This window comes from Trichogramma pretiosum, unplaced genomic scaffold (assembly GCF_000599845.2).
Source record: "Trichogramma pretiosum strain Unisexual culture from Peru unplaced genomic scaffold, Tpre_2.0 scaffold37, whole genome shotgun sequence".
Lineage (NCBI taxonomy): Eukaryota > Metazoa > Arthropoda > Insecta > Hymenoptera > Trichogrammatidae > Trichogramma > Trichogramma pretiosum.
Window position 1 is genome coordinate 1,072,604 of NW_019641622.1, and position 25,378 is coordinate 1,097,981.

Here is a 25,378-nt window from a genome sequence, read left to right on the forward strand (position 1 = left end):
GCGAACAAAAAAAAAGCGAAGATGAAGAAGCAGCATTAACCACAGATATACGTCTCTGCGCCTAAGTGCATCTCAATGCGTGGGAGGGGTTACTGCTACGAGTGAGATTTGCGAGGCAAATTTTCAGCTCGTATCCCGGAAAATCCAACTCGACTCTTTCTTTCTTTACCGCTCAGCATGACGCAGATTAGAGCGAGAGAGAGAGAGAGAGAGAGAGAGAAAGAGACAGCATATTATGCAATGCCTCTTTCCGAATGTTTTTCCTCGAGGCGCCGTTTCAATCGGCGCGCGCGCGAGGGAGAGTCGGAGAGTCGCGCAGCGCGGCGGCCTATGCACGCCGAGCAATGCAAGATAAATATACAATATTCTACGGTTTTTAAACTCAAAAGTATATAAGGATGTAAGCGTACGCGCAAGAGCTGGAAAAATTTATCCGATAAATGCACACACACATACACGTACACGTGCTCCTATGTATGTGTCCGTTTACATTCGCTAATTAACCTATAGGCGTCCAGCAGCAGCACTGGCAGAGATCTAGCCGCGCGCGTGCCCGCGCACACAAGTTATACCGTATATATGTATGTACGCGCGCGTGCACACGGCGACTTTTACTTTAACGACGATCTTTCAGCGAGCGTATTAAGAGAGTCCTTTTTTTCCTTCCTTCTCTCCTTATACTTTTGCGCATATAACACCGCGCGTATATAGCGGAGAGTTTCTCGGGACCACGGTATCATAAATAATTCTAGGAATCGCTTGTCAAGTCTCTGCTGCTCGCTGGTGGTCATTTCTTTTTTGTGGACCTATTATGCGTCGCTGTATGCTGCTGCTGCCGATTCCCATTTTTTCGGGGAAATATCGTTAGCATCGATGATAGTAAAATTGACATTCTCTCCCACAAAAATTCTCTCTCTCTCTATCTTTCTCACGGGTGCAGAGAATAAATCTGCCTCTCATGGCATCGAGATATAAAACTCGTATCGTGTATTTATACACGTAAGCGTTTAATGCGTAAATTAAAGGAAATCGTTATCAAAAATGTTTACGAGTAAACACGACGAATATACATACGCCGTACACAGCATAAATGAATATTTTTAACGTTAAAGTATAAAGAGGTAAAAGAGTAAGAGAGGGGTAAGAAATGCGAGGTTCACCCACACACGTACTCATGCTCGTGGAGGATAAGAGAGCGGCACATACACATGCATACACACACGATACGGCCGCCTCTCTTTTTCTCTTATCTCGCGGGCACATCGTATAAGAACTCGCGGCTCTCGGCAACTGCGCCGAAACTTTCTCTGCCCTGTGCTGTGCACGATGGCGGCGGCGGCTGTGCAGGCGGCATGAGCTCAGCGAGTGCAGCGCGCGTGTCTCTCCCGCGCAATGCATAAAGCAGCGCCAGGCAACAGCAATGCATAAGGATCGAGGTCGGTCTCCTTCCTATATAACGTGGCGAGCACGAGGCAGGCAGGCAGGCACAACATTTTCACGTTTCGTACACGTACATGTGTTTGGTGGTGTTTGTTTGTGTGTGTGAGTGCTCTGCTCACACGTGCGACTGTTGTATTATATGCGTAATATATATATGAAGTATTCATAAATCTTCCGCGTCTATTATGTGCGTGAATTGGAGTTCGTCATAGCTCGTAATTACTTTTGTATATGAAAACGTTAATTCGACTGGTTTTTTGACGGTATCGAAAGAAAAAATAAGCAGAAACAATAGAAAACGTGTTTATCCCCGTGGATTCGTTTTCTTTTGTTTTTTTCATTTCTTTCTCGATATTCGGAGGGAATTAAATGTCGTAAGAAACATATTAATCACCGGACATAAAATTGTAGAATAAAAATTATTACACGTGAGAACATGAAAACAAATTTTAAAGTACGATTTACAAAAGAGAGTATAAGTAAAAGTGAATAGAACTGAGAATATGAAAAAAGTACAATTTCTCGGGAAATTTAGAAATTTCTTTCCAAGTGCATTGCGCTTTATCAATGCGGATTATGAGCACTTGAATTCAAAAGTCAAGTTGTAATTGAAGTTGAAAATGATGAATTACCATCGAAACCGGAAGTTGAACTTAAAATCCTTGCTTAATTAGAAAGTACACTTTAATTCAATTCGTAATGAGAATGCTCGGGAAATAATAGAAATTTGATACGTTCCATAAAAAAAAACTAGCCTCGCACTCGGCTGCGTAACACTCATTTACTATCTCTCTCCTCAATATCATCTTCTTCTTCCATACGATGGGCTAGAGCGGCCAAGCACGTGACGTAGCCAATCCCATTGTCCTTATCACGTCAAGACTCAACAGATCATTCGGTTAAAATGTTAATTCGTCCCGTGTCGTTGCAGCACACGTTTCTCAAGCGAGAGAGCGAACGAGCGCAGCACACGCGCGTTTTGTACACTGCTCTTTTATCTTCATATAGTACAAGCCGATGAAAGGACCAAGTGGAGGAAAAAAAAAAACCGAGAGAATGAGAGAGAGGAGAGAAACATACGCAAACCAGCGGACGAAAGAAGAAGGATGAAGAATGAGAATGATAATGAGGACGAGAGAGAGAGAGAGAGAGAGAAGGAGAGAGAGCGAACAAGCCTATGCGCGCATACTCACGGCATCAGCAGCGGGCAACAGTAGAAGAAACGATTTGAGAGAACGAGAGAGAGAGAGAGAGAGAAAGAAAAACGAATCCTTTATCAATTCTTGTTTTAAACCCTTCTATATATATATTCTTCCACTATACTTGGGCATTCTGTACCCTCTCCCCAACATCATCCTCTGCCTGCCTCTACCCTCACTTATATAGCTCATTGTTCTGTTGGGCTTTGCTCTCTCTCTCTTTCTCTCTCGTTTGCTTCTGTTGCTGCTGCTGCGCTCTGACAGTATATAGAGAAAAAGAAGCTGGTTCGCGCACACAAACAGCATGGACACACGCACATACATATAAGATGCATGGAGAATAAGAGCGCACAAGCAGAAAAAAATTTTTGTCGAATTTCCGGTCTCAGCATCTCACTCGTGCTGTGCTGCTGCTGTTGTACAAGAAACCGCACGCACGTGAATTCACGGTAATGTGCCTACATTATGTATCGAGCCAAGATAAAGAGAGTTAAGTAAGGGACGTGTGAATGGGCTCGAGCGAGTGAGATCAAGAAAAAATGAAATAAAATTATTCTTTTCCTCTCTTTTCATTTGCATTGATAACGATGACGCGCACTTTTTTTGGATTCTCCGTCCGCTGTGTATTATAGTGTAATGTAGCTATTGGGATGCGAGCTCGCGTGCGTAGGTGTTGAATTTCTATTTCGTGGAATAGAAGATTGACCACGTGTAAGGAATAAAAAAGTAAAGTGTTTTAAGCTTAACAAGTGTTAAAGACAATTCGTCTGGTACCGAAATTTGTCGTTACGTAAGGCAGCGTGTGATTAGAGAAAAAAAACTGGGTTTACAAAATTTTGAAGCAATTTTAATTGATTGCAGCATCAATTAGAAAATTTCTATATCAGATTTTGGAGGAATGCTAAGCCAAATAAAAATTTTTATGAGTTCCGAGAAATAAGACTCCACGATAGCCGGTATATGGCTTTATGATAATGATTGGTCATTTTCTGAATAAAAAGAGTACCTAAAACGTCCAGATGTTCATTTAAATTTCTTATGGTCCGAAAGTCGAAATAAATCTCAATGGAAATTTGGGCTGATACAAGAATAAGATATCAGTTTCTTTCTTTTCTCAAAAATACTGCATGGATTTATCGATACCATCTGATTCTAAATCAATATTAACAGCTGCTCCAGGATGATAAGCATTATAAAGTCTACGGAAAAGAGAAATCCAATTCCTCTCTTGTATCGAGAAAAAAAAATGAATTGAAATAAAAGGCGTCTTATCTGTGAAGCGACAGAGCCAAGTGTGTGTACAGACAAATTAAATATTATTACTCAACTGTCGAGCGCCACCGGACAGCAGCTTCCTCAAACAACGTTTCTTTATCTATTTCCGATAAAGTGCAATTAATTAGAACATTGATCATACATAATATGTAAACGTCAAGAGGAACAAAATATCCGAGCGATACCATCGGGTCATCGGGTGCCGAGATTCGCATACACACGTGTTGTCCGCGCGTAAATTCAACCGTGTAAACACGATCCGCGTGTAAATACAAGTGTTCTTCCTCTTTTTCCTCTCTCGCTCTCGAAAAAAAAAACAAAAAAAATAGAGGAACAAAAAATTAGCATTAATTCAGCGATTCCCATGCTAATAGTTTCGTTCGCGCGCGCGCGCCGACAAAATATATACACTCACACAGGCACGGGCACACAGACACAAGCAGCATACACGTGCTTCTCGCAGTCCGGAGTAAGAGAGAAGCAGTACGTGAGCACCTGAGCCCGGCTCGGCTCATCGCACTACATGTGTGAGGATGCGAGCGTGTGCGTACACACAACAAATCGTTTCGGTTTGACTTCTTACTAATATCGAATTCTCAATAGATTAAGCTATAGCTTTTTTATAAAAAATAAAAAGAAAAAGAAAAAAGAAAACAAAGAGTTGTCGCGCGCGCAGACGAGCAAACACACGGAGAGACCGATGCGCACACAAGACGCCCACGCGTACAGCCGCAAGTATAGAGAAGTGTGTTATCTTCGTAGCGTAAGCAAGTCTCGCACCTTACGATGCACGAAGCGGCGGCACGAGACACCAGCACCAACGGTAGCTGCTGTTGTGTGTGCGTGTGCTCTGACCCACAATTTGTAATCGTACAAATACGTAATTCTCTTATCTTGTGTAGCGGCACACACAGCCTTGAACCGGCCCGAGTATTATAAAGGCGAGGGAAGAAGAACGACGCGTAAAAAGAGGCTCGTCTTCTCATTGTTGATCGCGTCGTTGGTGTTTGTATACACGAGCGTAGCGCGAAAAAAAATGTCTTTCTTTGTTATCAGTGTCGATGCAAGGGAGAAAGAGGATATATAATGCAGAGAAAGAGCCGAAGCGAGACGTTATATCCACGCTCGTTTCAGCGCGGGGATCGAGAGCTTTGCACATCTGACCTACATAATGCAATTTATATATACCTACTGCGTGTGTATACCTATAATACGCGATCGCACTCGTATGTAGCTATATTGGGCTGCGATTATAACCTATAGCATTATTTCATTATATGCAAAATAGTCGCCGCTGATCGCGGTATATTTTTTAAATAATTGCGTAATGTTGAATAAAGCTTTGAATCTTGCGAAAGATAAGACGGCATTGCTTGTGCAGGAGCTGCTGTTGCTGCTGCTGCTACGATGCAGCAGGAAACACATAACCTGCAAAGCTGCCTGCGGATAGCGTGCACTGTGCACTTTATATTTTATAAGTGTTCAATAGCATTCATGAGAGTGTATTAATATACATTAGAAGTATCATGATCAGAAATGATAATTTGAAAAAAAATGTTCAATCTAACTAAGCTGAGAGGAATTCCTTTTTTTACTGGTCCAAGCAATTGACTATTTTTTAGTAATGAACAGTTGCCTTAATAGCTGCTAAGAATGAAGGTGCTAAAGTGCCCTATATTTTAAAGTATTTACTTTTCACCATTCTTAATTATTACAAATATAAAATTTATGAATGAGATATATCTAAAAAGCATTCATTCAAAAAGCAATTATTTTTTACACAAAGATGCATTATCTAGGTGATATTAGTAAAATTTAAAAGATTTTTGTAACTTTAAAACTTAAATTTGTTTGATCATTTGAAATAAGAATGTATCAATCTGATTATGTATAAGCTACAACTGATTTGACAACAATCATTTTGAAAACATTGACAGAGAATATTCATGATACTGTATTAATATGGAAACAAATTTTATCATCTAGTACACCTAAAAGTACTGGTATCTCTACTACAAATTAATGTGAAAATTATACAAATTTGACATTAATTCATCAACAAAGGATAGTAAGGTCATGACTACTATCCTGAAACATTAGACCAATCATTTTCAAATTTAAAACTGATATAACTCAAAAGATGCCTTTAAAATTCCTTTGATCTACTCTGATAATCTTTTCAGAATACTATAATGTTGTATTTTTATTGCAATTGCATTATTGACTGCTCATTTATACTATCTATTATTTTAAGTATATGTCAACATAGGTACTAAAGTTTTACTCAACTTAAATAATAAGACAAGTGCTAAAATACTTGAAAATATTCTTGATCAAATTTCTCATTAATTTGGCAAGCTCATGATTTTATTATGAAAAATTGCTAGAGTCATATAACATTGAAAAACAATACCCAGTATATAAATATCAATGAGTGCCTATAGATATAGTTGCTCAGCATACTACAGAAACTTCGAAGCCTGCCTCCATCTTATCTCCTGTGTCTCGTTTCGCGCGATAGAGGTATTACTCTCCCTTTGAATCATTGGCCTGCTGCTAATCGTGTATGTATGTGTGTGAACATCTTACTGTCCGTTTGTTCGCCCGTGTATACACAAATAACTGCGCGAAAAGTTCGGAGCGAAAGGAACGAAAAATCGTTATTTTTCAAATATCATCAAAATATTATCATTTAAATATAATCAAGTAAACATTGATTAAACGTTCTCGCGCCTTTTATAATATATAACATACACCAGCAGCAACAGGCATATCCTTGCCTTTCGTGTGTATAGTATAAAGCGTGCATGTGTATATGTGCCCCCTCTCAAACTCGTTTTATAGATATACAACTTTATAAGCGATGAGCCTATGCCTTATCTATAAATATTTTAGACGAAGCGTTCACGGGAAGATATTGTTAATTATAAAAATCAAAAAAGCAGTGAATAAAAAAGATAGCATTAATGAATCTTTCTTACCTGAAGCTTAAGAGTGTCGAGGATCGTTTCAATGTATTTTTGGCCTTTGACTTGTTCTTTGAACAGATTAACATTGTAGGCATAACTAGTTGATAGGCACAATCGGCAAACTTCGTGATATCTGGGCGGTAATAACATCTTTGCACTGTCCATTGGCGAACACATTTCTGTGAGCACACTTTGAAGCTTTATTTACGTGCAATATATATTGTATATATATTGCCTGTGTAGATTAAAATCTACACGAATCTTGTAAAAGCAAATAATTTTGATTTGGTTTTGCATGCACTGATAAGGCTACCTCGGGTACACGAGGAACAGCTGCAAACTAAAAAAAAAAAAACGAAAAAAACATCAATCACTTGATCTCGTTGCACTGGTTTTTTTTAATATATTAAAACTATTTTCTATCAACTATTCTTCTTCGTACGGGCCGTTATCATCAACAACAACAACAGCAGCAGCAACAGCAACAACAACAATAAGAACGAAACAGACAACGGCAACAACAACAACACTCAGAGCACTATGTGGCGGCGAAACTCTGGCGATCTTCTTCTCGGTCGAAGCGCGCGTGCACGTGCAGTTTTATAGTAGCGCACAACATCGATGATGCACCAGCAGCAGCACAACACGAGGGTGACGATAACGACTTTGAGCACCGCGACGACCACGACGACGAGCTGTTGTACATGGACGATCGCGTACGATGCGTATTGAATGATGATCGCCGCCAGACAACGCGACGTCCCGTATAAGCGATCGCAAAAGATTACGATGACAACGGCGGCGGCGGTGGGCAGCGACTATAACGTCGCTGTTATCGTCATAGCAAAAACAAGAAAAAAAATTTCACACGCAGAAAACTTGGCCTTCTCTCGCTCGTTGTTGTGTGTGCCTCGCTGTAGTATCGTATCGTGCGTATTGATGATGAAGATGGTGATGATGATGATGATGATGATGATGATGATGATCCGCCGCAGGAGAAGAAGATAAGACGAAGAGAATCCGATGCTTTATTTTTTTTTGTTCTTGATACTCTATCTCTTGTTATCACAGTGTTGCACAGCACACACGCACAATATCATACAATATCAGTATCGTGTGCGAATAGAACACAAGAGAGTTGTTGAAGAAAAAAAAAGAGGGGAGGGAGGAGCACGAGCAAAGATAAAGGAAATAGAGAAGGACGGACGGGGAAGAGGAGGAAAGAAAAGAAAAAAAGATACGAGCCGAGGATAATAAATAATCTTACGAGAAAACCGACGCAGACATGGAGATAGATATGATAGAAGGCGACAGGGGTATATGTACAGGCGCGTGCGTTTATATACACCAGGAGAGAGAAGAGAGAAAGAGAGAGAGACAGATAGAGAGACAGGCACGTTTTTAAAAGGTACGAAAAAATCCAGCAGTACCTCACCGTTCGACGTTGAATCAGACACTACTGCGAGAGACAGCGCGTATCTCTCTCGACTCGTCGTTGTCGGGCACACCGATGGAGCCAGCAGCGTAGCGGTGTGCGGCGCGCATGCCTCATGCGCGGCTTTGATTATGCGCATGTACGTGTGTGTGTGTGTGTGTGCGACGCCGAGCGGTGGGGAGAGAGTAGAGTACTATAGTATAGTACAGCAAGTATATCGTCCCTCTCGATAGCCAGGCAAAGATATATAGATATAAATTTTTCTCGTAAATTGCTGCTGCTGCTGCCGTGTTAAATTTTATATTTCACCAATAGCCGTTAACTGCCTCGCGAGCGCGCGCCAGTCAAAGATGCGTTTTTCGGAGAGCTAGAGCGCGATCATAATTTGAAGAATAGTAGAGATGCAAACAATTTTTAAGAATGATAAGTAGGGTAGTCAGACCAATCAATGACCGGGTACCGGTGAATGACCATTTTAGAAAATATCATATGAAAAACAATTAAAAATATATTTCTATGGACGTAATTCAATTTTTTAGTGAACGATGCATCTTGTTTTCTATGTTTGATCATAATTTAATAAGGAAAAACGATAATTATTGCACATCCAAAAGTGGTCATTTACTGGTCGAAAGCGGTCAATCACTGGTATAAGTACCCTATTTTGAATACGAAAATGAAGAATCGGATTTTAAAGATATATTTATTGCTACGATTATTAAATGAATAAAATAAAATAAAATAAATTATTGTTTCTTACATTGAGCTGCAGCGTTTGAATATTGTATCTGGATACACCGAACGATATTACAACAGTTGGAAAACGTACGTGTGCTCTCGCCGAAATGCAGTCGACTACTGTGAGGTGCACGGATTTCTGGACAAGTCGAACACGAATATAGGTTCGAAATCACCTTTAACACTTGATCATTCGACACTTTTCCAGTTACTTTCCCCTCCCAAAGAATTTCTCGTGTACATGCGTCGCGCGCATATAGGATTATTAAACGGGTGGCGATGACTTGCACACAACTTTAGAGTAATTGAGCTGTGGGCTCTTGCACTTACGATATGTGCCTGCGAGCATCTCTTTACATGAATTCGTGTATGAATGTATAAGTAGATATGTGATTTATTTACTTTTTTCTCTCAAATTCGATGAACCGTAAGTCCGATTTTTGATTATACCTGATGCGCTTGGCAGCAAGTATGATTTATGATGGTTAGATGGATTTGGTACGTGTGGCCGGCATGGAAGTAATCCGTTCAGCGCGCACACCATCGCAATCATTTTCATCATTAAATATAATTTTGAAGAACAATCGACTGATTCAAATCCATACATATGGACTTTTAAAAATGATGTAATATTTATTCCACAACGCAACGACGACGGGTACAGTGTATAAGGTAAGCTCAAGACGTTATTATCTACAACCCGAAGCTCTTTGCAGCTCTCGGACGAGGTCCGTTCCAGGTGTTAAGTCATCAGACACGCACACACAAGCACAGCACACGCACAAACTCGCCTTCCGAGAAATCAAAGTCACGTTTTTATTATTTTTTTTTTTATTTGGCGGATATGGATCGTTTCTCAGAGAGACTTTTTAACTCGTCAAATTTTCTGTTAAAAGATTGATGATTGCTCGAATCATTGCCTTGAGCGCGCGTATGTACATATACAGGCACCTGCACAAAGTGTGTGTATTACGTATTATAACTTTTTCTGTGCGATAATGGATGAACGAAAAGAAAAAGCTATAAACACTTTTTCTTATGCAAAGACGATGATGGCTGTTAAGTTTCGAGAAAACTTTTCCATCATCCAGATGCACCTATCTACATAATCATCGTCACGGGCGCGTGGGAGGCTGCGTATACGGCTGCTGCTGCTGTTATGCTGCGCGTCTATTCACGCAAAGTTTTTTCTCCCAAAGCGTCGAACGCACAGAAGCAGTGCGGCGAAGATAATGCGGCGGGGAGCTTTTTCACATAATCATCATCATCGTCGTCGTCTTATAGTCGAGCAAGGTGTACGTATGTGTGCGTATAAGCTCTAAATCTTTAAATAACTCGCTCCGAAAATAATCGCTCGCCGCGAGAGAGGAGATGATAATATTACAAATCGTCCGCCGAGCGGCTGCTGCTGTTAGTTGCCCGCCTGTGGGCTGCCTCTAATCTTGCATTATATGCGGCTCTGGCTGCGGCAGACTCTCGACGTCTTATGTATACTGTACACGCCGCCACGAGGGATGCACGGCGCGGACTCGAATGATAAGCGCGCGAGGCATGACTGACAAACATATACCTAAAAGACACGAACTACTCATGGACGCAACTACTTACGACATCTCGCGTCAAAATCATGTGGCTGAATTACGATCACGCGTACATGCGTTTTACTTATCTGATATCAAACTGACAACATTCTGATAGCTGGTGGAAAATTTTAGGGCATTGGTTTTTTTTTCTAAAAAACATTTGCTTTCGAGTATGCAGTTTTTAGCCTACACATATATAGGATGCGCGAATAAAGCTCAAGCAAAGATTTGAGTAATCATTCGTTTACTTTCCATGTATATCTCACCGATTCTCTCATTCAACGTATTATAACACTGCCTATGGGAAATAAGATTTTTCATGTATGACTAATGACCTGGAAAGTGTACACCCACGTAATAGCATTGGCACTGCACGCAAGCGACGACGGCGACGGCCGATCGACCGTTATGATATTATACACGTTGCGTCGTCGCATTATTTTTACGATTTTATAATATGCAATGATTCAGATATATGTATAGATTGGCTCGATTATACGACCGTGGCCGCTAGTGGGTTATGGAAATGCGATTCGAAATCAGCGCCTTTATTCAATGATTTTTCTCTTTTTATTTTTATGTATTACTATTGCGCGTTCATCTTCTCTGTCGGGTACAAATTATGCGATTTTATTGACCGGATTGTTTCGATGCCTGTGCGCCTTTTTATGATCTTTTGTTGGATAAGTAAGTGAAAGTTTTGGATGTACTTTTTTATTACTCACTTATTGAGAGCACTTACTCAGAAATTAGATTTATTGTATATGGCTAGACCAGCAACAGAATCTCCAATTAGGTAAACACCGTGATTGTGTCGATAATTGATTTCAGAGTTAATTATTCACCCATAATTTCACATGGATATCAATTAATTTCTCTATAGAAAATGATGACCATTCGGAGAAAATTCATACGTGATTTGACCTTCTATATTAGACGAGATCTCAGCGCTTTAGATAGATATTAATGCTCCGGAGTCTCCCTCGTTCTTCCGTTGCTGCGTGCATTGATTGTATACGTTGCTCGTAGCTGACTCGAACTTCTGTGAAAATGCAATTGTCTGATTTTTTTACACTCTTCCATTTAGACTGCTACGTTTATCTATGACAATATATCATAGTGTTCATTTAATTTCCAATAGACAAATAAAATTAGGAGTTTCATTATAACGAGTTAACGTTAAAAATATCGTGCCTTTTTCAAAAAAGTGTCTATTCACATTCATTGCTTGTACAGCATTAATACTAATTAATACTACTACTTTTTCAAACCAATTAAAATTTCATAATTTATCATTTAAAATTAAATCAATCAATTGAAATTTTATAACATATTGTTCTAAAATTAAGCATAAATTTTATGTTAACTAAAATGAAAAAATAGTAATTTAGAAAAAAAAATGTTCGTTCTTTGTTTATGGAAATTGTTCAGAAAGATTAAAAAAAAAGAGAAATGTATTCTATGTATTCTTACAATTGAAAAAAAAATTTTCAGTCAACATTTTTTTGACCATAACAATGATTGAAGACTTGCGTATCATATCCAAATGTATCTTCGAATAACTTTACTAACGTTCGAAATAGTTTACAAGTAATGATAGAATCTTGAGGCAAGTGTAACACAGAATAAGAAATAGCTTTTGACATGATATTCAGAGCTGCAATTTTATCAAAATTATCTTGTGCTTCAATCTTCATTATAAGTTCTTGATTCTTTTTCCAAGTACTCATTTCTTTTGTATTCAATGGAACATTATCAAGATTCTGTAAAATAAATCCTCATATTATTAAGAAAAAAAACTTTAATTTGGAATTTACTTTGCACTGTGATAAAATTTACTTTTGAATTTAGTTGAGTCAATGAATAATGTGTCCACTTATTTAAGCATGCATCACATTTACAATTGAATCCAAAAAACATTTTTAACATATTTGCCCTTTCCAGTACTGGTCCATCATAAAATGGGCAATAATAACAGTCAAAAATCTGATAATTTTTTTTTATAGGTTGTATAGCATATAATATAAATTCTTGATTCTTGCCAAAACACCTTCTTGCATTAGGGTTGCAACTATGGTTGATCAAACTAGCTAATGGCGTAATACTAACTCCTCTGATACAAGTCAATTCTGCCCTACATTTTGTCATAGAGGATCCATACTTACAATTGTCATTAGAATTCATTACCTAAAATAATTTATTAATTATTCTTGATTAAAAATTGTTCAAAAAGCTGTAACTAAAAAATAATATTTCTTACCACATGGCTATTAATACTGATTATTTGTACTAGTCGAAGAAGCAAAGCACCAACGAATACAGCACGAGAGTCCAAATTAGCTACTGCTTGAAGATTAGGAAATGGTTCAACCTTTCCAAAAATGTTGGTGAATTTCATTAGACATACAAGTGTTACAGAAGCAAAAATAATGAATCTTCTCATTTCTGTGACAGGATATTCATGTGTTAGACTAAATAAACTACGAAAATCATCAATTTCAATTTTTCCATTCTTGATAAATCCTTTGCAGCGTTCATCTTTATTAAAAATAACAATTTATTTAAATGTAGGGATAAGAAAGTTTTTAAATAAATTTAGATAAATTATCCATACCTTTGGAATTTTCAATGATTTCCAACTCTTTTGATAATTTTTCTAAATTATTACCATGAATTTTGAGATACTTTAAAAATGCTTTAATGCTAAGACCATCAAACGATAGTTTCTCATCAACTTGCTGTTGAATAACACCAAGGAAATGAAGAATATATGGTACGATGCTACATTCAATAGGATGAGAATTTTCCAATGCATCAACTTTACATTTTTCTGAGCAGAATACAAACCAGTTGCAATTTTCACAAGGTATGGACGAATATGCGTACGATAGGCAGTTACAGCACTGACTGTAAGGTGTTCTTACATTTAGATGAGAAACATAAGGTTTTTGAACAAAAATAATTTCACCGGGTTCTATGTTTTTAGTAGCAACTAAATGTCTGCCAAAAGTTGCATTGTATTTTATTGCTACTTTGTCAGTGCTTTCAACTAATTTTTGTGAAACAAGTTTTTGATCCTCGAGTTTGGACTTTTCGAGTAATTTGGTGAGCATTTCAATACGATCTGCGTCTTTTGTTGAAGATTCATCATTAGCCGTTAAACGATCAAACACCTACACAATAATAAAACATCTTTCAGTTGTCGATAAAAAAACTACCTTTCCGATAAAAAAAAACATATCGTCTCACCTCGCCGTCGAAATATTTCAAGCACATGACTTTTCTGTCGATCAATTTTTTCTTGATCTTTATGCAGAGCGGCTCGTAGCGCATGGCCCTCTCGATATCCAACATGCAGTCGACGTATTTGCCGCAATGATAGAGGAGTGCGGATCGATTGCTGTAGGCCAGGGCCATTTGCAGGGAGTTCGAGGGTGCGAAAGCCAGGCTCTGCGTGTAGCGCGTCAAGATCTTCTCGTGAATCACGGCCGAGTGTCCGCTCAGGGCGTAGAGCGCGTTTCCCTCCTTTCTGTACCTGTCGGATTCCTCGGGGTCTTTGGCCTCGTTGTGCACGTTTCTCGCCGCGATGTCCTTCAGGAACTTGGAGCTCAGCAATTCGTTGACGATGAACTCTCGCTCTTGCTTCAACATCGCGTCGAACTTTAAAACTTTAGACAAAGAAAATAAATAAACGAACGTTTCGAACGAGACGCGAATCGTGCAACGACGCGCAATCGAATCGAATGTGATTCTATTCTATATAAAAACACCGATTCACACACTGCAGACTGCGGCGGTTTTAAAACGTTTCTCCGAGAATCTTATTGTGTATCGTCAACAGTGCGACTCGAGAGCGACTGGGCGAATTTCGTACGTCGAGATGACGCTACTTAGCTGCCGCTGATTGCTCGATTGCTCCGTGGCTCACGGTCACCTTGGTCGAGACGATTGTGCGAGCGTTTCGGCCGTTACTGACTGATTCGCGCCACAGCGTATGGCTCGTGTGTTTTCTTCGACGCTTCAGGTTTGATAACGCACTTTTCTGTACGTTTGCCATTTGAATTGAACAGAATGTCTACGACCGATGAACTTCTCGGGATTTTCATACGTTTAAGCCTTATAAACAGAAATAAAAACTGAAAAATATTCCGAAGTAGAATTAACTGCTGCAAGAGTTTTTCTACCCTCTTGGAAAATTTTTCTAATTTTGAAATTTTTTATGTTTGAAATTCAAATTGGTTCGATCAAAGTTATCAGCATGGTTTTTATGCAACAAAATAAAGGATCCTTCGTTTCTTATCTCAATCAATACATCGTCCGTTTTACAAAGCTGGAAAGTTCCTTCAATATCCGAGTTTTGAAACATTTTTGCGCTGCGTATAATAAAATTTTACATATCAATTATTCAAAATCAATTATCATGAAAAAAATGTTATTATGATTAGACTTGAATTTTATTGTTGACTACTGAACTTAATAAAAAAAAACTAATTTGCTGCATGTATTACTTCGAAGGTACTTTAATTTAAACGTTTTTAAATACGTTCTGGGTTACTACGTGTGGATGATCTGCTATCTATCTTTTGACGACAGCATTTTACATAAAAAAATGTACAGAAGATTATTCACGAACTTTTTTAATAATTTAATAATTCCTGTGTGATGAGTTTTATTTTGAGGCACTATTAATACATTGAAGGCCCGAAAAATGTTTGAAATCGAAAAAATTGATTAAATTTAAACGGTTTTTTCTTTTCATCATAATTTTTCTGCAATTCGAATGACAATTGAGCGAATCAATAAGGGGGAAAAATGTTTCCAACATTTCTTTTTCGATTCTAAGATCTTTAAGTCTTTGATTAACTTGAGTTTGAAAATTTAGTCCATTCAAATGCAGGGACTTTTTCTATTCAAGCGAAAAAACTCCGATATCATGGCTAATATATACAAGAAACTTTTTAATCAAGAACTATGCGTTCAAAATTAGTGCGTATTATTACCCAAAATTTATAAATGAAATCGGTATCTTTGTACGTGTAATCCGACAGAGCCGCGACCAATGAAATACTTGGTTATATCGCCCCACTTCCACAATAACAATATCCGCTTTCAACTGTGGAAGTACATCGATTCGATTATTATTCATCTCTCCGGGACACACAAGTCTCCAGTCGCTCGCCCAGCGAAGCGGTTTACAGTTCCTCACCTTCCTCCCTTGCTCGAGTTCGTGTGCCGTGTTGCGCTGTCCGCAAATAATAATAATAATAATCATAATCGGGCGAAAATGAGCAGCCGCGGAGACGATTCGTCCTCGATCGGGACCAACGACGATCTGCCCAATTCCGAGGACGAGTTGGAGAGGAGGAAGACCATGGCAGCGATAGAAAGGCGGATAGCGACGGAACAAGCGGCAAAGATCGGTCAGGCTTCCACGTCGGCCGCGATCAGCAACAAGGATGACTCGTCCTCGATCGGGACCAACGACGATCTGCCCAATTCCGAGAACGAGGCGGAGCAAAAGAGGATCAGAGAGTCGATCGAGACGCGCAAGGCGACGGAACGAGCGGCGAAGATCGGCCAGGCTTCCACGACGGCCGCGATCAGCAACGACGATCATCATCGGCCCAAAGCCAAAAAAGTAGCGCAGCCGGAGGTGGTGCTGCTGCCGAGGATATCGGAACCACCAGGCCACAGGAGGCCAGAAGAGGAAGCGAAAAAAGAAGGAAGAGTAGAGGAAGAAGAAGAGGAAGAGGAAGTAGAGTACTTCACGTTCAACTGGCACATCGTCCTCGACCCCGAACACATCAAGCGCAATGTCGTCGTCCACTCGTCGATCTTCAAGACCAATTACCTCGAGGTCAGCATGAGCGCCCAGCCGGTCTACGAGGCTTGCCAGAATTGCCAGAATGACCAGAAGCAAAAAGCCTGGCACCTGCATCTGTACTGCCGGGCCGACTGCGGCGCCGCCGGAATCAACCTGTCGAACAAGTTCGAGTTCCGCATGGCCACGGAGTCCGGCAACGCGTTCTCCTTCTGCCGGCTGGACAACCAAAATCCGACCTTCCAGGGCAAGATCGGTCTGGCGCACGAGCCCAACCTGACCGAGTCCGGCATAAAAATCTTCAGGATCCAGTGCCGGCTGTCGGACTCGTGCCTTCTCGACACGACCCGCGAAGATCCGCGCACCAGGTCACTGGGCATCGGCGTGCACCAGGACATCTACGCGAACTACTTCGACATGCTGAAGAGCGGCGAATACTCGGACGCGACGATCAAGTGCGACGATTACGAGTTCAAAGTGCACCGGCACATACTGTCGGCGGCCTCGGTGGTGTTGAGGGAACTGTTCGACAAAGCGCCCAAAGACCAGCCGCTCGAGTCCATCGTCATCAATGACGTGCCCGTGCGCACCCTCCAGGTCTTCCTCAAGTGCATCTACACGGGCGTCGTGGAGGGACTGCGCGAGCACTTCCACGACTACTTGTTGCTGGCCCATCGTTTCGACGTGCCTAGCCTGCTTCGCGTCCTCAACAATTTCGCCCATATCGTCCTGACGAACGCCGGCATCGATCTGGACGAGCCGCTCCGGAGTCGGCCCGCCTCGAGCGGCCTCGTCTTCGAATTCGACCACGAGTACCAGCAGCTGTGCCTAGAGGCCGAGCTAGCCAGGGGCAGCGAGCTCGAGAGGAAGATCATCGAGATGAACAGACCCGGTGCCGATGCGAATGGAAACGCGGCCAATGCGACGGACTCGGATCAGCAACAGGATGCGGCGTCGGCACCGGAGACGACGAACCCCATCAACAGGCGCAAACAAAAGAAGCAGAAAAAAGTTCAGAAAAAGCCACCGCAACTGTCGGCCATCGACGAAGCCAGAGCCTCGGTGGAGCGAGAAGCTGCGAGGCAAGCCGAGGAAGAACAGCGGGCCGAAATGGAACGGGTTCCAGCGCCGGAACCAGAGCGAGCGCGAGCGCCAGCCCAGCCTGCGTTCCAACCGGTCGCCTCGAGGAGGACGATAAAACTGAGTAAACGGCAAGCCAAGAGGAACAAGTAGACTCTGTGCGCGAGGAAACTGTAAATCGATAAAGGACTATAATCTGATCTCCCCGTCCCGCGACTCGATTAATTTTAGAAATTAGTTTGTATCCAAACATTTTTTATTTCTCGATCTAGCTCCCAAGAGCCTTTTATACGTAAGAGTAACGACGACGAGCGCAATTGTAAATACTTTCAAAGAAAAGTATATTTATTCGTTTTTATAATTTGTGAGATAGTTATATGTGCGATCTACGAAAGTCGTACACATACAAACTCGCGAGTCTCGCGATTTTACTATTTGAATATAGACGTAATAATTATAAATTTTCAGATCTCTACGACGAGGCTCGAGTTCCAGTGTTTATAATCATAAACATCGGGTGAACGCGTTTTCACGAATCTCAATATTTCGCATTGTCACGCGATGGTAAATTGTGTATTGAAAATATGTGTCAATTATTATTACACTCTGTCTCCGGTGTATTCCTCGCTTACACAGGCAATACGTAAATATTGTATATATGATAATAAAATTATATCCTCGTAAACTGTTACGACCTATAAATCAAATTTTCAAAAAAAAAAAAAAAAAAAATTATTAATCGTTCGCGTTATATCAAACATCAAAAGGACTTATTGGAATGATATAAATTAAACTGAATCAGTTCTTTAAAGTTCTGGATTCGTGAGGAGCAGTAGCGCCAAGATTTTCATTGAAACGATTTCAATTGATATTTTACCAATTCGTGTACAACTAGGAGTATTTCATCGTTAGTAATTAAACGAGATAAAATTTGTACGATCAAAACAAATGATTTCATATTTTAGAATTTCATCAAATGAACTGAATTTTGGGTTTTTGAATCTTTTTTTTTCTTTATTCAAACTACGTTCAATTCGTACAATTAAAAATTTTTTATGTTAAAGTTAAGAATCAAAGCGAACGAGTCAAATTATCACATAACTCGATGCAATCTATGATGCTAAAAATCATATCGATCAAAAGCTATGTACATTTTTAGGATAAAAGTCGACACTCTTCGTCGGTATAAAAGCTTGCATCGACATTTTCAGCGAGTCACGCGCAAACGATCGACGACTCTCTTCTTTCTCAAAGCAGCGACGGATGGTCGTCGATGCCGTAGCGCATGTCGCTCAGCGTCATCCAGCAGTAGCCGTACCACTTCTCGGTGGCGATCGAGTCGGCCGCGCGATTCACGCAGGCCTGCAGGTAGCCGCGGCATCGCTCCTCGAGGCGGGGCGTGTCGAACCTCGAGGCCAGCCTCAGCTGGGCCACGGCCGTGCGCGCGAGATCGGACCCCGCCGCCGTCGCCGGCAGCTCGCCGGTGTACAGGAAGCGCAGATACGCCTGCAGATCGCGGCCCCCGATATTGTCGTCGTACACCAGGTGATCGCAGCGCGTCCTCGTGCGCGAGGCTAGCCAGAAGAAGGCGCGGAAGACGCGAGAGGCCGCGGCCAGTATACACTTGTGCACGTGGAAGCGCTCGCCGTCGCACTGGATCGCCAGATCGGACAGGTACTCGTGCGAGCTCCACAGCGGCTCCAGGTTGAGCTGCTTGCTCGAATCGTCGTCCTTCGAAGCGAGCTCTAGCTCGTTGGCGTCGTCGATCTCCCGCTTCTCGTCCTTCGCGATCGCAGCTCCCGTTACTCTCTCCTTCAAAATATCCTGCTTGGCTCGAAAAATGACGCTGATGTGATTGCAATCCTTCACGAGGTCGTAGTGGACGAAGCCGACGAACAGGCAGAAGCTCTCCACCCAGTGCTCGATGTTTTCGCAGAACTCGTCGGAATATAACGTCAACGCGTAAGCCATTTTGGAATTTCGCACGTAAATCTCAAAGTCCGACGGTTTCAAGAGCTCGACGTCGTCGCTGTACAGGAGGACCGTCAGATGGAGACCCGGGCAGCACTCGTCGTTGGTGATGAACTGCAGCTCGAAGTTGAACGGGTGGCCGAAGGCGTAAAAATTCGGGGATTGCCTTCTGCCCTGCACAAGTTGAAAATTATACACCGTCCATTCGAACGTCACGAGCTCCTCGAGCTTGGGCCCGACGACGCTCTCCCAGCTCTGCTCGAGCATCACCGGGGCTACGCTCGCGCACGTCAGCGGCGCTTTCGTGACTTGGAACAACTCCTCCTCCTCCTCCTCCTCCTCCTCCTCCTCCGTATTCGTATCCGTATCCGTATGCTCTTCGTTTTGATGGTCCATTTTTTCTTTGTGCCGGTGTGTATATAATAAAAATAAAAATTTATCGTCGCAGTGTCAGGCACCGATTGTGGCTGACAACCGACGTTATAAATAAACCAACGAATAAATCGGTCGACTTTTTCGAAAGCTCGGAGATGCGCCACCTCAATTCGATCCGATTAAATTTTAATCGATCATTACCGTGTACTTTTCAGCGCGATCGAAATCGCGAACGCGTTTGAATTTCGACTCGTACGCATACGACGAATCGCGCGCACCCCACTCCCGAACCTCCCCGTCGATTTTTCGAGTCAATAAATTCGAACGGTCTGTACACACACCGACCGGTACGGATTTACGTACATCACGATCGATCGGCCAGTGGTCAAATTACAACCGTCGATCTCGCTGTTTTTAATATATAATAAAATCGTCTCGTAATCATGGCCGTACCCCTCGATCAAACCTTCTGCTCGATTCCGGGGAAAATCGAGGCCGCGCCACGGCCCACGTTCACGTGGCTGATCGACATCAAGCCCGAGCTGGATCGGGACACGCTGCATCTCGAGTCGCCCACCTTCTACACGGAGTTCGGCGAGTACCAGATGACGCTGGACACGGCCCCGATGGCCGGGGGAAAGTGCCGCGAGTGCGGCGAGACGCTGCACCACGTCATCTGGATCTACGAGAGGAGGATAATCGTACCACGCGAGACAGATGTGATGGTGGAAGAGAGGAGCGACATCAAGCGACACAGCTTCGAGCTGAAGAAGGGCGCCGAGGGCCTTCCCGTGAGAGTCTGCGGCCACTCCTTCGAACTGTTCTATCACGAGTTCATCGCGGTATCGGAGATCCGCGACAGCTCGAGACTCGCGATCGTCGTGACCCTCGAGCGGCCCCCCGCCGACATCGCCGAGAGGATAATGATTCCCGCCATCCACATACACAGAGACCTGTGCGAGTACTTCAACGAGCTCTGGTGGAAGGGCGAGCGCGCCGACGTAAAATTCGTGGTCGAGGGTCAGATCATGAAGGCGCACCGCGAGATCCTCGCGGCCAGCAGCGACACGTTCCGGGAGAAGTTACGCGTCCAGGCCTCGCCCGATTTTCCGGTCTGGGTGTCGCTGCACGACGTTCAGGCCAACGCCTTTCAGGTCTTTCTGCGCTGCATCTACACGGGCCAGGTCGACAACATCGACAGGTGGTGCTTGCCGTTGCTCATGCTCGCGCAGAGGTACAAGGTCGACTGCGTGAAGCGATTGTGCATCAACTATATGAACATCGTCAAGATTAACTCGAATCCCGGCGCGGACGTGAAGGCATTACAGTTGGAGCACGCTCGGACCAGAGCGAAGTTCGAGGAAGAACTGAAGAAGGCAAGGGAGCGGAACACGAAGAAGAAGGAGAAGGAGGTGCAGGTGGAGGAGGAGGGCAAAGACGATCCGAGCGTGCAGGCAGAAAATACGAAGAACAGCAGGCTTGGAACGGAGGAGAGCGCGTCGACGAGCCTCGAGCCCCAGTACATAATACCGTTGGAAGATCGAAGAGCTTCTCTTCCCGGCGAGCCCGACGAGCCACCTCCGCCGTACAGCTCGCCCGACCGGACTTCCCTTCCAGCCGATGGTCCGGACAGCGACGACGATCGCGGACCCTCGCCACCTCCGGCCTACTCGTCGAGCCCGACGGTCCAAGTGGAACAGCAGGTGCCGGTCGCTTCCACCAGTGGCTCCACCAGTGCCACCAGCGTCGCCGCCGCACCGCCGCTATCGCCTACGCTACCACCGCCGCTACCGCGAGCGCAACCACGACGAGCCCGACCAGCACGACCAGCTGTACCGACCGACGACATCTTGCCGGGCTCGAAGCCTCATTTGAAGAACTGGTTCGAGATACAGAAGGGCACCGTCGGTACCGAGGGATCGAGGGCGTCGTCTGCTTCCCGCCGGTCGACGGTATCCGCCACTTCCCGCCCGTCGACTCCTACCTCGCTGCCCTCCAACAATTCGAATCGCGATTCCAACGCTTCTGTCGCACCGCTACCGACGATCCCACCTGCGGAGCTTACTTATTTGAAGCTCGACGTCTCGGCACTCTTGCTGAATCGGACGTTTCCGGTGCCTCGTGTTCCTGGGCCAGAGCCGTCGGTCCCCGCCGAGAGGAGCTGCAGCGTCGATAGTCTCGAGGAGCCACAGAAGAGTCCCGAGCCCGAGGCCCGGTCGATCAACGAAATGAAACAAGAAGTGAATGGGTATCTAACGAAGACGAAGGGCGCCTCCTTCACCGAACGCGTGCAAAGCGTCAGTCAGACGAGACGCCCCGAGGGCCTCGAACAGAGACTCCTTTCGACTGCCGCCGCCGATGCGACACCGCTTGTTCCTACGTCACCGGTTGCGGAAGTTCCGACGAACGACACCGCCGCCTCCGCCAGAGCAGCAGCAGCAACTCCAACCTCCTCCACGGGGACGACGAAGAAGAAGGGAAAGAAGAAGAAGGGGAAGAAAAATAATAAGCCGGCGAGCAGCGACGCCAAGCCGAGCCTCGACGATGGCAAAGTCGAGACCGTCGACGATGACAAAGACGGTGAGAAAGAAATGACGGACAACTGCGACGAACTGGCTATCGAAGTGGCTGCTAAGATGCGGTTGGTAAACAACGAATATCAGCAGAGGTTAAGAAAGTTATTGGAGAGTAAGGAAACGAGCCGGGCAGCAAAATTCATGAATTCAGTAGGGGTCGCACAAAAAAAGATGGTGAGTTTTTTTGATCCTGATTTTGTAGCAAGTCTGAGAGAAGCCGATGAGGCAAGAAAAAAAGCTGCCCAGGCTGAATTAGAGACGGCGAACTGCAATAACAAGCCCGGCGGTTCTACTGAAGCGTTTAATTCTGTACTGGGGGAACTCTTAACTGTCTATGATCAAGTCAGTAATAATGAAGAAAAATCCAATGAAAAAGAAGACTCTCCCGAGGCAGTTGACTCGAATTCTTTCATGGATAAAATTGTAGCTGCTATGAAGGAAGATGTATCCCTAACGGTTGAAGACTCCAAGGAAATCGAAGGCTCTGGAGATGAAAATGAAACGGAAGACTGCGATAAAAATGATGACCGTCGTATCGAGGAAGCCCGTACGAGTTTCCTTGTTACCGAAGAAACCGAAGCCTCTGAAAAGACTTATAAAATCGAAGTCTTTCATACGACCGATAACTTATCAGATATTCGCAGCGCTGCAAATGAAGAAATATCTAATGAAACCATTGCAAATGAAGAAATATCTAACCAAACGAAAAAGACTCACGAATCATCAACGAGTTCGACACTCCCTAAGGAAGCCAAAGACCCTGAAGATGAAGAAAAATCCAATGAAAAAAAAGACTGTGATAAAACTGATGACCGTAGTATCGGTGAAGCTCGTACGAGTTTCCGAGATTCCGAGGAAACCAAAGCCTCTGAAGAGACTGACAACATCGAAGTCTCTGATACGACTAAAGACGCATCAGAGATGCGCAGCGTTGTGCGAGGCACTTCGAGTTCTAAAATTTCGGAGACATCTGAAACCTCTGAAAAGGAAGAAAAATCCAAGGAAACGAAACAATCTCACAAGAGTAACGACTGCAATGGCGCTGAAAATTCAACGAGCTTGACAGTCTCTAAGGAAGCCGAAGCTCCTGAAGACGAAGAAAAAGCCAATGAAAAGGAAGACTCTGACGAGAGCGACGACTGCAAACTGGAACTGGAGGACTCTCTAGATAGTTCTAGAACAGTCTCCGTTATCGAGGATTCAATCCAAATCTTGGAAGAGACTGATAACATCGACATCGACGATATGATTCAAGCCGTAGAGATACGCGATGCTTTAGAAGCCTCTGTGAGTTTTAAAGTTTCTAAGAAATCTGAAGCCTCTAATGAAACAGACGAGCAAGTTGAAAAATCTGATGATGTAAAAGTCAGTCAAAAGAGTGAAGATTCCAAGAGTGCAGATGATTCTTTGGAATCTAAAAATTTTGAAGAAATCAACGGCTCTATAAGTAAAGAAAATTCAAATGAAACTGAGGCCTCTAACGAGATAAAAGACGCTGCAGAAAATGAAGACTCCAATGAGGTTGAAGAACCTGTACCCGCCGAGGACCCTCAGGAATATGAAGACTTCAATGAGGTTGAAGAAGCTGTACCCTCCGAGGATCCTCTGGAATATGAAGACTCCAATGAGGTTGAAGTACCTGTACCCGCTGAGGACCCTCAGGAATATGAAGGTTCCAATGAGGTTGAAGAACCTGTACCCATCGAGGACCCTCTGGAATATGAAGACTCCAATAAGGTTGAAGAACCTGTACCCGCCGAGGACCCTCAGGAATATGAAGGTTCCAATGAGGTTGAAGAACCTTTACCCATCGAGGACCCTCTGGAATATGAAGATTTCAATGAGGTTGAAGAAGCTGTACCCTCCGAGGACCCTCTGCAATATGAAGACTCCAATGAGGTTGAAGAACCTGTACCCGTCGAGGATCCTCTGGAATATGAAGGTTCCAATGAGGTTGAAGAACCTGTACCCATCGAGTACCCTCTGGAATATGAAGACTCCAATAAGGTTGAAGAATCTGTACCCGCCGAGGATCCTCTGGAATATGAAGACTACAATGAGGTTGAAGAAGCTGTACCCTCCGAGGACCCTCTGGAATATGAAGGTTCCAATGAGGTTGAAGAACCTGTACCCATCGAGGACCCTCTGGAATATGAAGACTCCAATAAGGTTGAAGAACCTGTACCCATCGAGGACCCTCTGGAATATGAAGACTCCAATAAGGTTGAAGAACCTGTACCCGTCGAGGATCCTCTGGAATATGAAGACTACAATGAGGTTGCAGAACCTGTACCCATCGAGTACCCTCTGGAATATGAAGACTACTATGAGGTTGCAGAACCTGTACCCATCGAGTACCCTCTGGAATATGAAGACTCCAATGAGGTTGAAGAACCTGTACCCATCGAGGACCCTCAGGAATATGAAGACTCCAATGAGGTTGAAGAACCTGTACCCATCGAGGACCCTCAGGAATATGAAGATTCCAATGAGGTTGAAGAACCTGTACCCATCGAGGACCCTCAGGAATATGAAAATTCCAATGAGGTTGAAGAACCTATACCCGCCGATGAACCTCGGGCAATTGAAATATCTAGCGAAGCTAAAAACTCTACGGACGAAGAAAATTATGACGCAATCGGCGAATATATAGATGATTCATATAAGCTCGATCTCTTCTACAAGTATGTTGAAAAATGGGACTTGAGATAGTTTTCATCGATGAAAATTACTAGGGAAAATCAAAAATAATCAAGTTAGAAATTATCTCGTTACATAATATCATGTATATCAATTTATCTTATTATCAAATGGACTTTTATGTTTTCTGCGAAGTTATGAATAACCCAAGATCGATAAAAACAATAAAAGCAACGATTGAGTACTTTGTAAGGAAAGTATGATACGATAAATTTG

At 43.1% G+C, this 25,378-nt stretch overlaps 3 protein-coding genes across 7 annotated transcripts in view; 1 reads left to right on the forward strand and 2 right to left on the reverse strand.

The window, feature by feature from the left end:
- Positions 1-8,359, reverse strand: part of LOC106649701 — a 33,250-nt gene extending 24,891 nt beyond the window's left edge. For 3 of the 4 annotated variants that reach the window (XM_023458926.1, XM_023458925.1, XM_023458923.1), the window contains exons 1-2: positions 8,314-8,359; positions 6,896-7,223 (exon numbers count right to left, since the gene is read on the reverse strand). In XM_023458926.1, the coding sequence (XP_023314694.1) occupies positions 6,896-7,060 (165 nt within the window). In that variant the 5' untranslated portion in view covers positions 7,061-7,223; positions 8,314-8,359. The other variant, XM_023458924.1, reaches the window with a different exon arrangement.
- Positions 8,360-11,218: 2,859 nt separating this feature from the next.
- Positions 11,219-14,595, reverse strand: LOC106649610 (SET and MYND domain-containing protein 4-like). Of its 2 annotated transcripts, XM_014367082.2 has the most exons (6): positions 13,889-14,595; positions 13,254-13,812; positions 12,900-13,177; positions 12,479-12,826; positions 12,113-12,402; positions 11,219-11,681 (listed from the first exon to the last, which is right to left on the reverse strand). In XM_014367082.2, exons 1-5 carry the CDS (start codon positions 14,288-14,290, stop codon positions 12,130-12,132), a joined length of 1,860 nt encoding a protein of 619 aa, XP_014222568.1. In that variant the 5' UTR covers positions 14,291-14,595; the 3' UTR covers positions 11,219-11,681; positions 12,113-12,129. The 2 variants fall into 2 exon arrangements, with proteins under 2 accessions (XP_014222568.1, XP_014222569.1); XM_014367083.2 differs by lacking the exon at positions 11,219-11,681 and having other exon boundaries at positions 12,076-12,402.
- Positions 14,596-20,329: 5,734 nt separating this feature from the next.
- LOC106649484 (FK506-binding protein 5-like) lies at positions 20,330-25,174 on the forward strand. The gene is made up of 3 exons (XM_023458985.1): positions 20,330-22,183; positions 22,418-22,574; positions 22,665-25,174. Exons 1-3 carry the CDS (start codon positions 20,330-20,332, stop codon positions 25,172-25,174), a joined length of 4,521 nt encoding a protein of 1,506 aa, XP_023314753.1.
- The last annotated feature ends 204 nt before the right edge of the window (positions 25,175-25,378 follow it).

Coding starts and splice junctions, on each gene's coding strand:
- LOC106649484 (XM_023458985.1), top strand. CDS start 20,330: ATGGCCGTACCCCTCGATCAAACCTTCTGCTCGATTCCGGGGAAAATC. Junction 22,184..22,417: donor TCACCGAACGCGTGCAAAGC/GTCAGTCAGACG, acceptor AGCGACGCCAAG/CCGAGCCTCGACGATGGCAA. Junction 22,575..22,664: donor GTTAAGAAAGTTATTGGAGA/GTAAGGAAACGA, acceptor CTGATTTTGTAG/CAAGTCTGAGAGAAGCCGAT.
- LOC106649610 (XM_014367082.2), bottom strand. CDS start 14,290: ATGTTGAAGCAAGAGCGAGAGTTCATCGTCAACGAATTGCTGAGCTCC. Junction 12,827..12,899: donor TCAGTATTAATAGCCATGTG/GTAAGAAATATT, acceptor AAATTATTTTAG/GTAATGAATTCTAATGACAA. Junction 12,403..12,478: donor TGACTCAACTAAATTCAAAA/GTAAATTTTATC, acceptor TTTATTTTACAG/AATCTTGATAATGTTCCATT.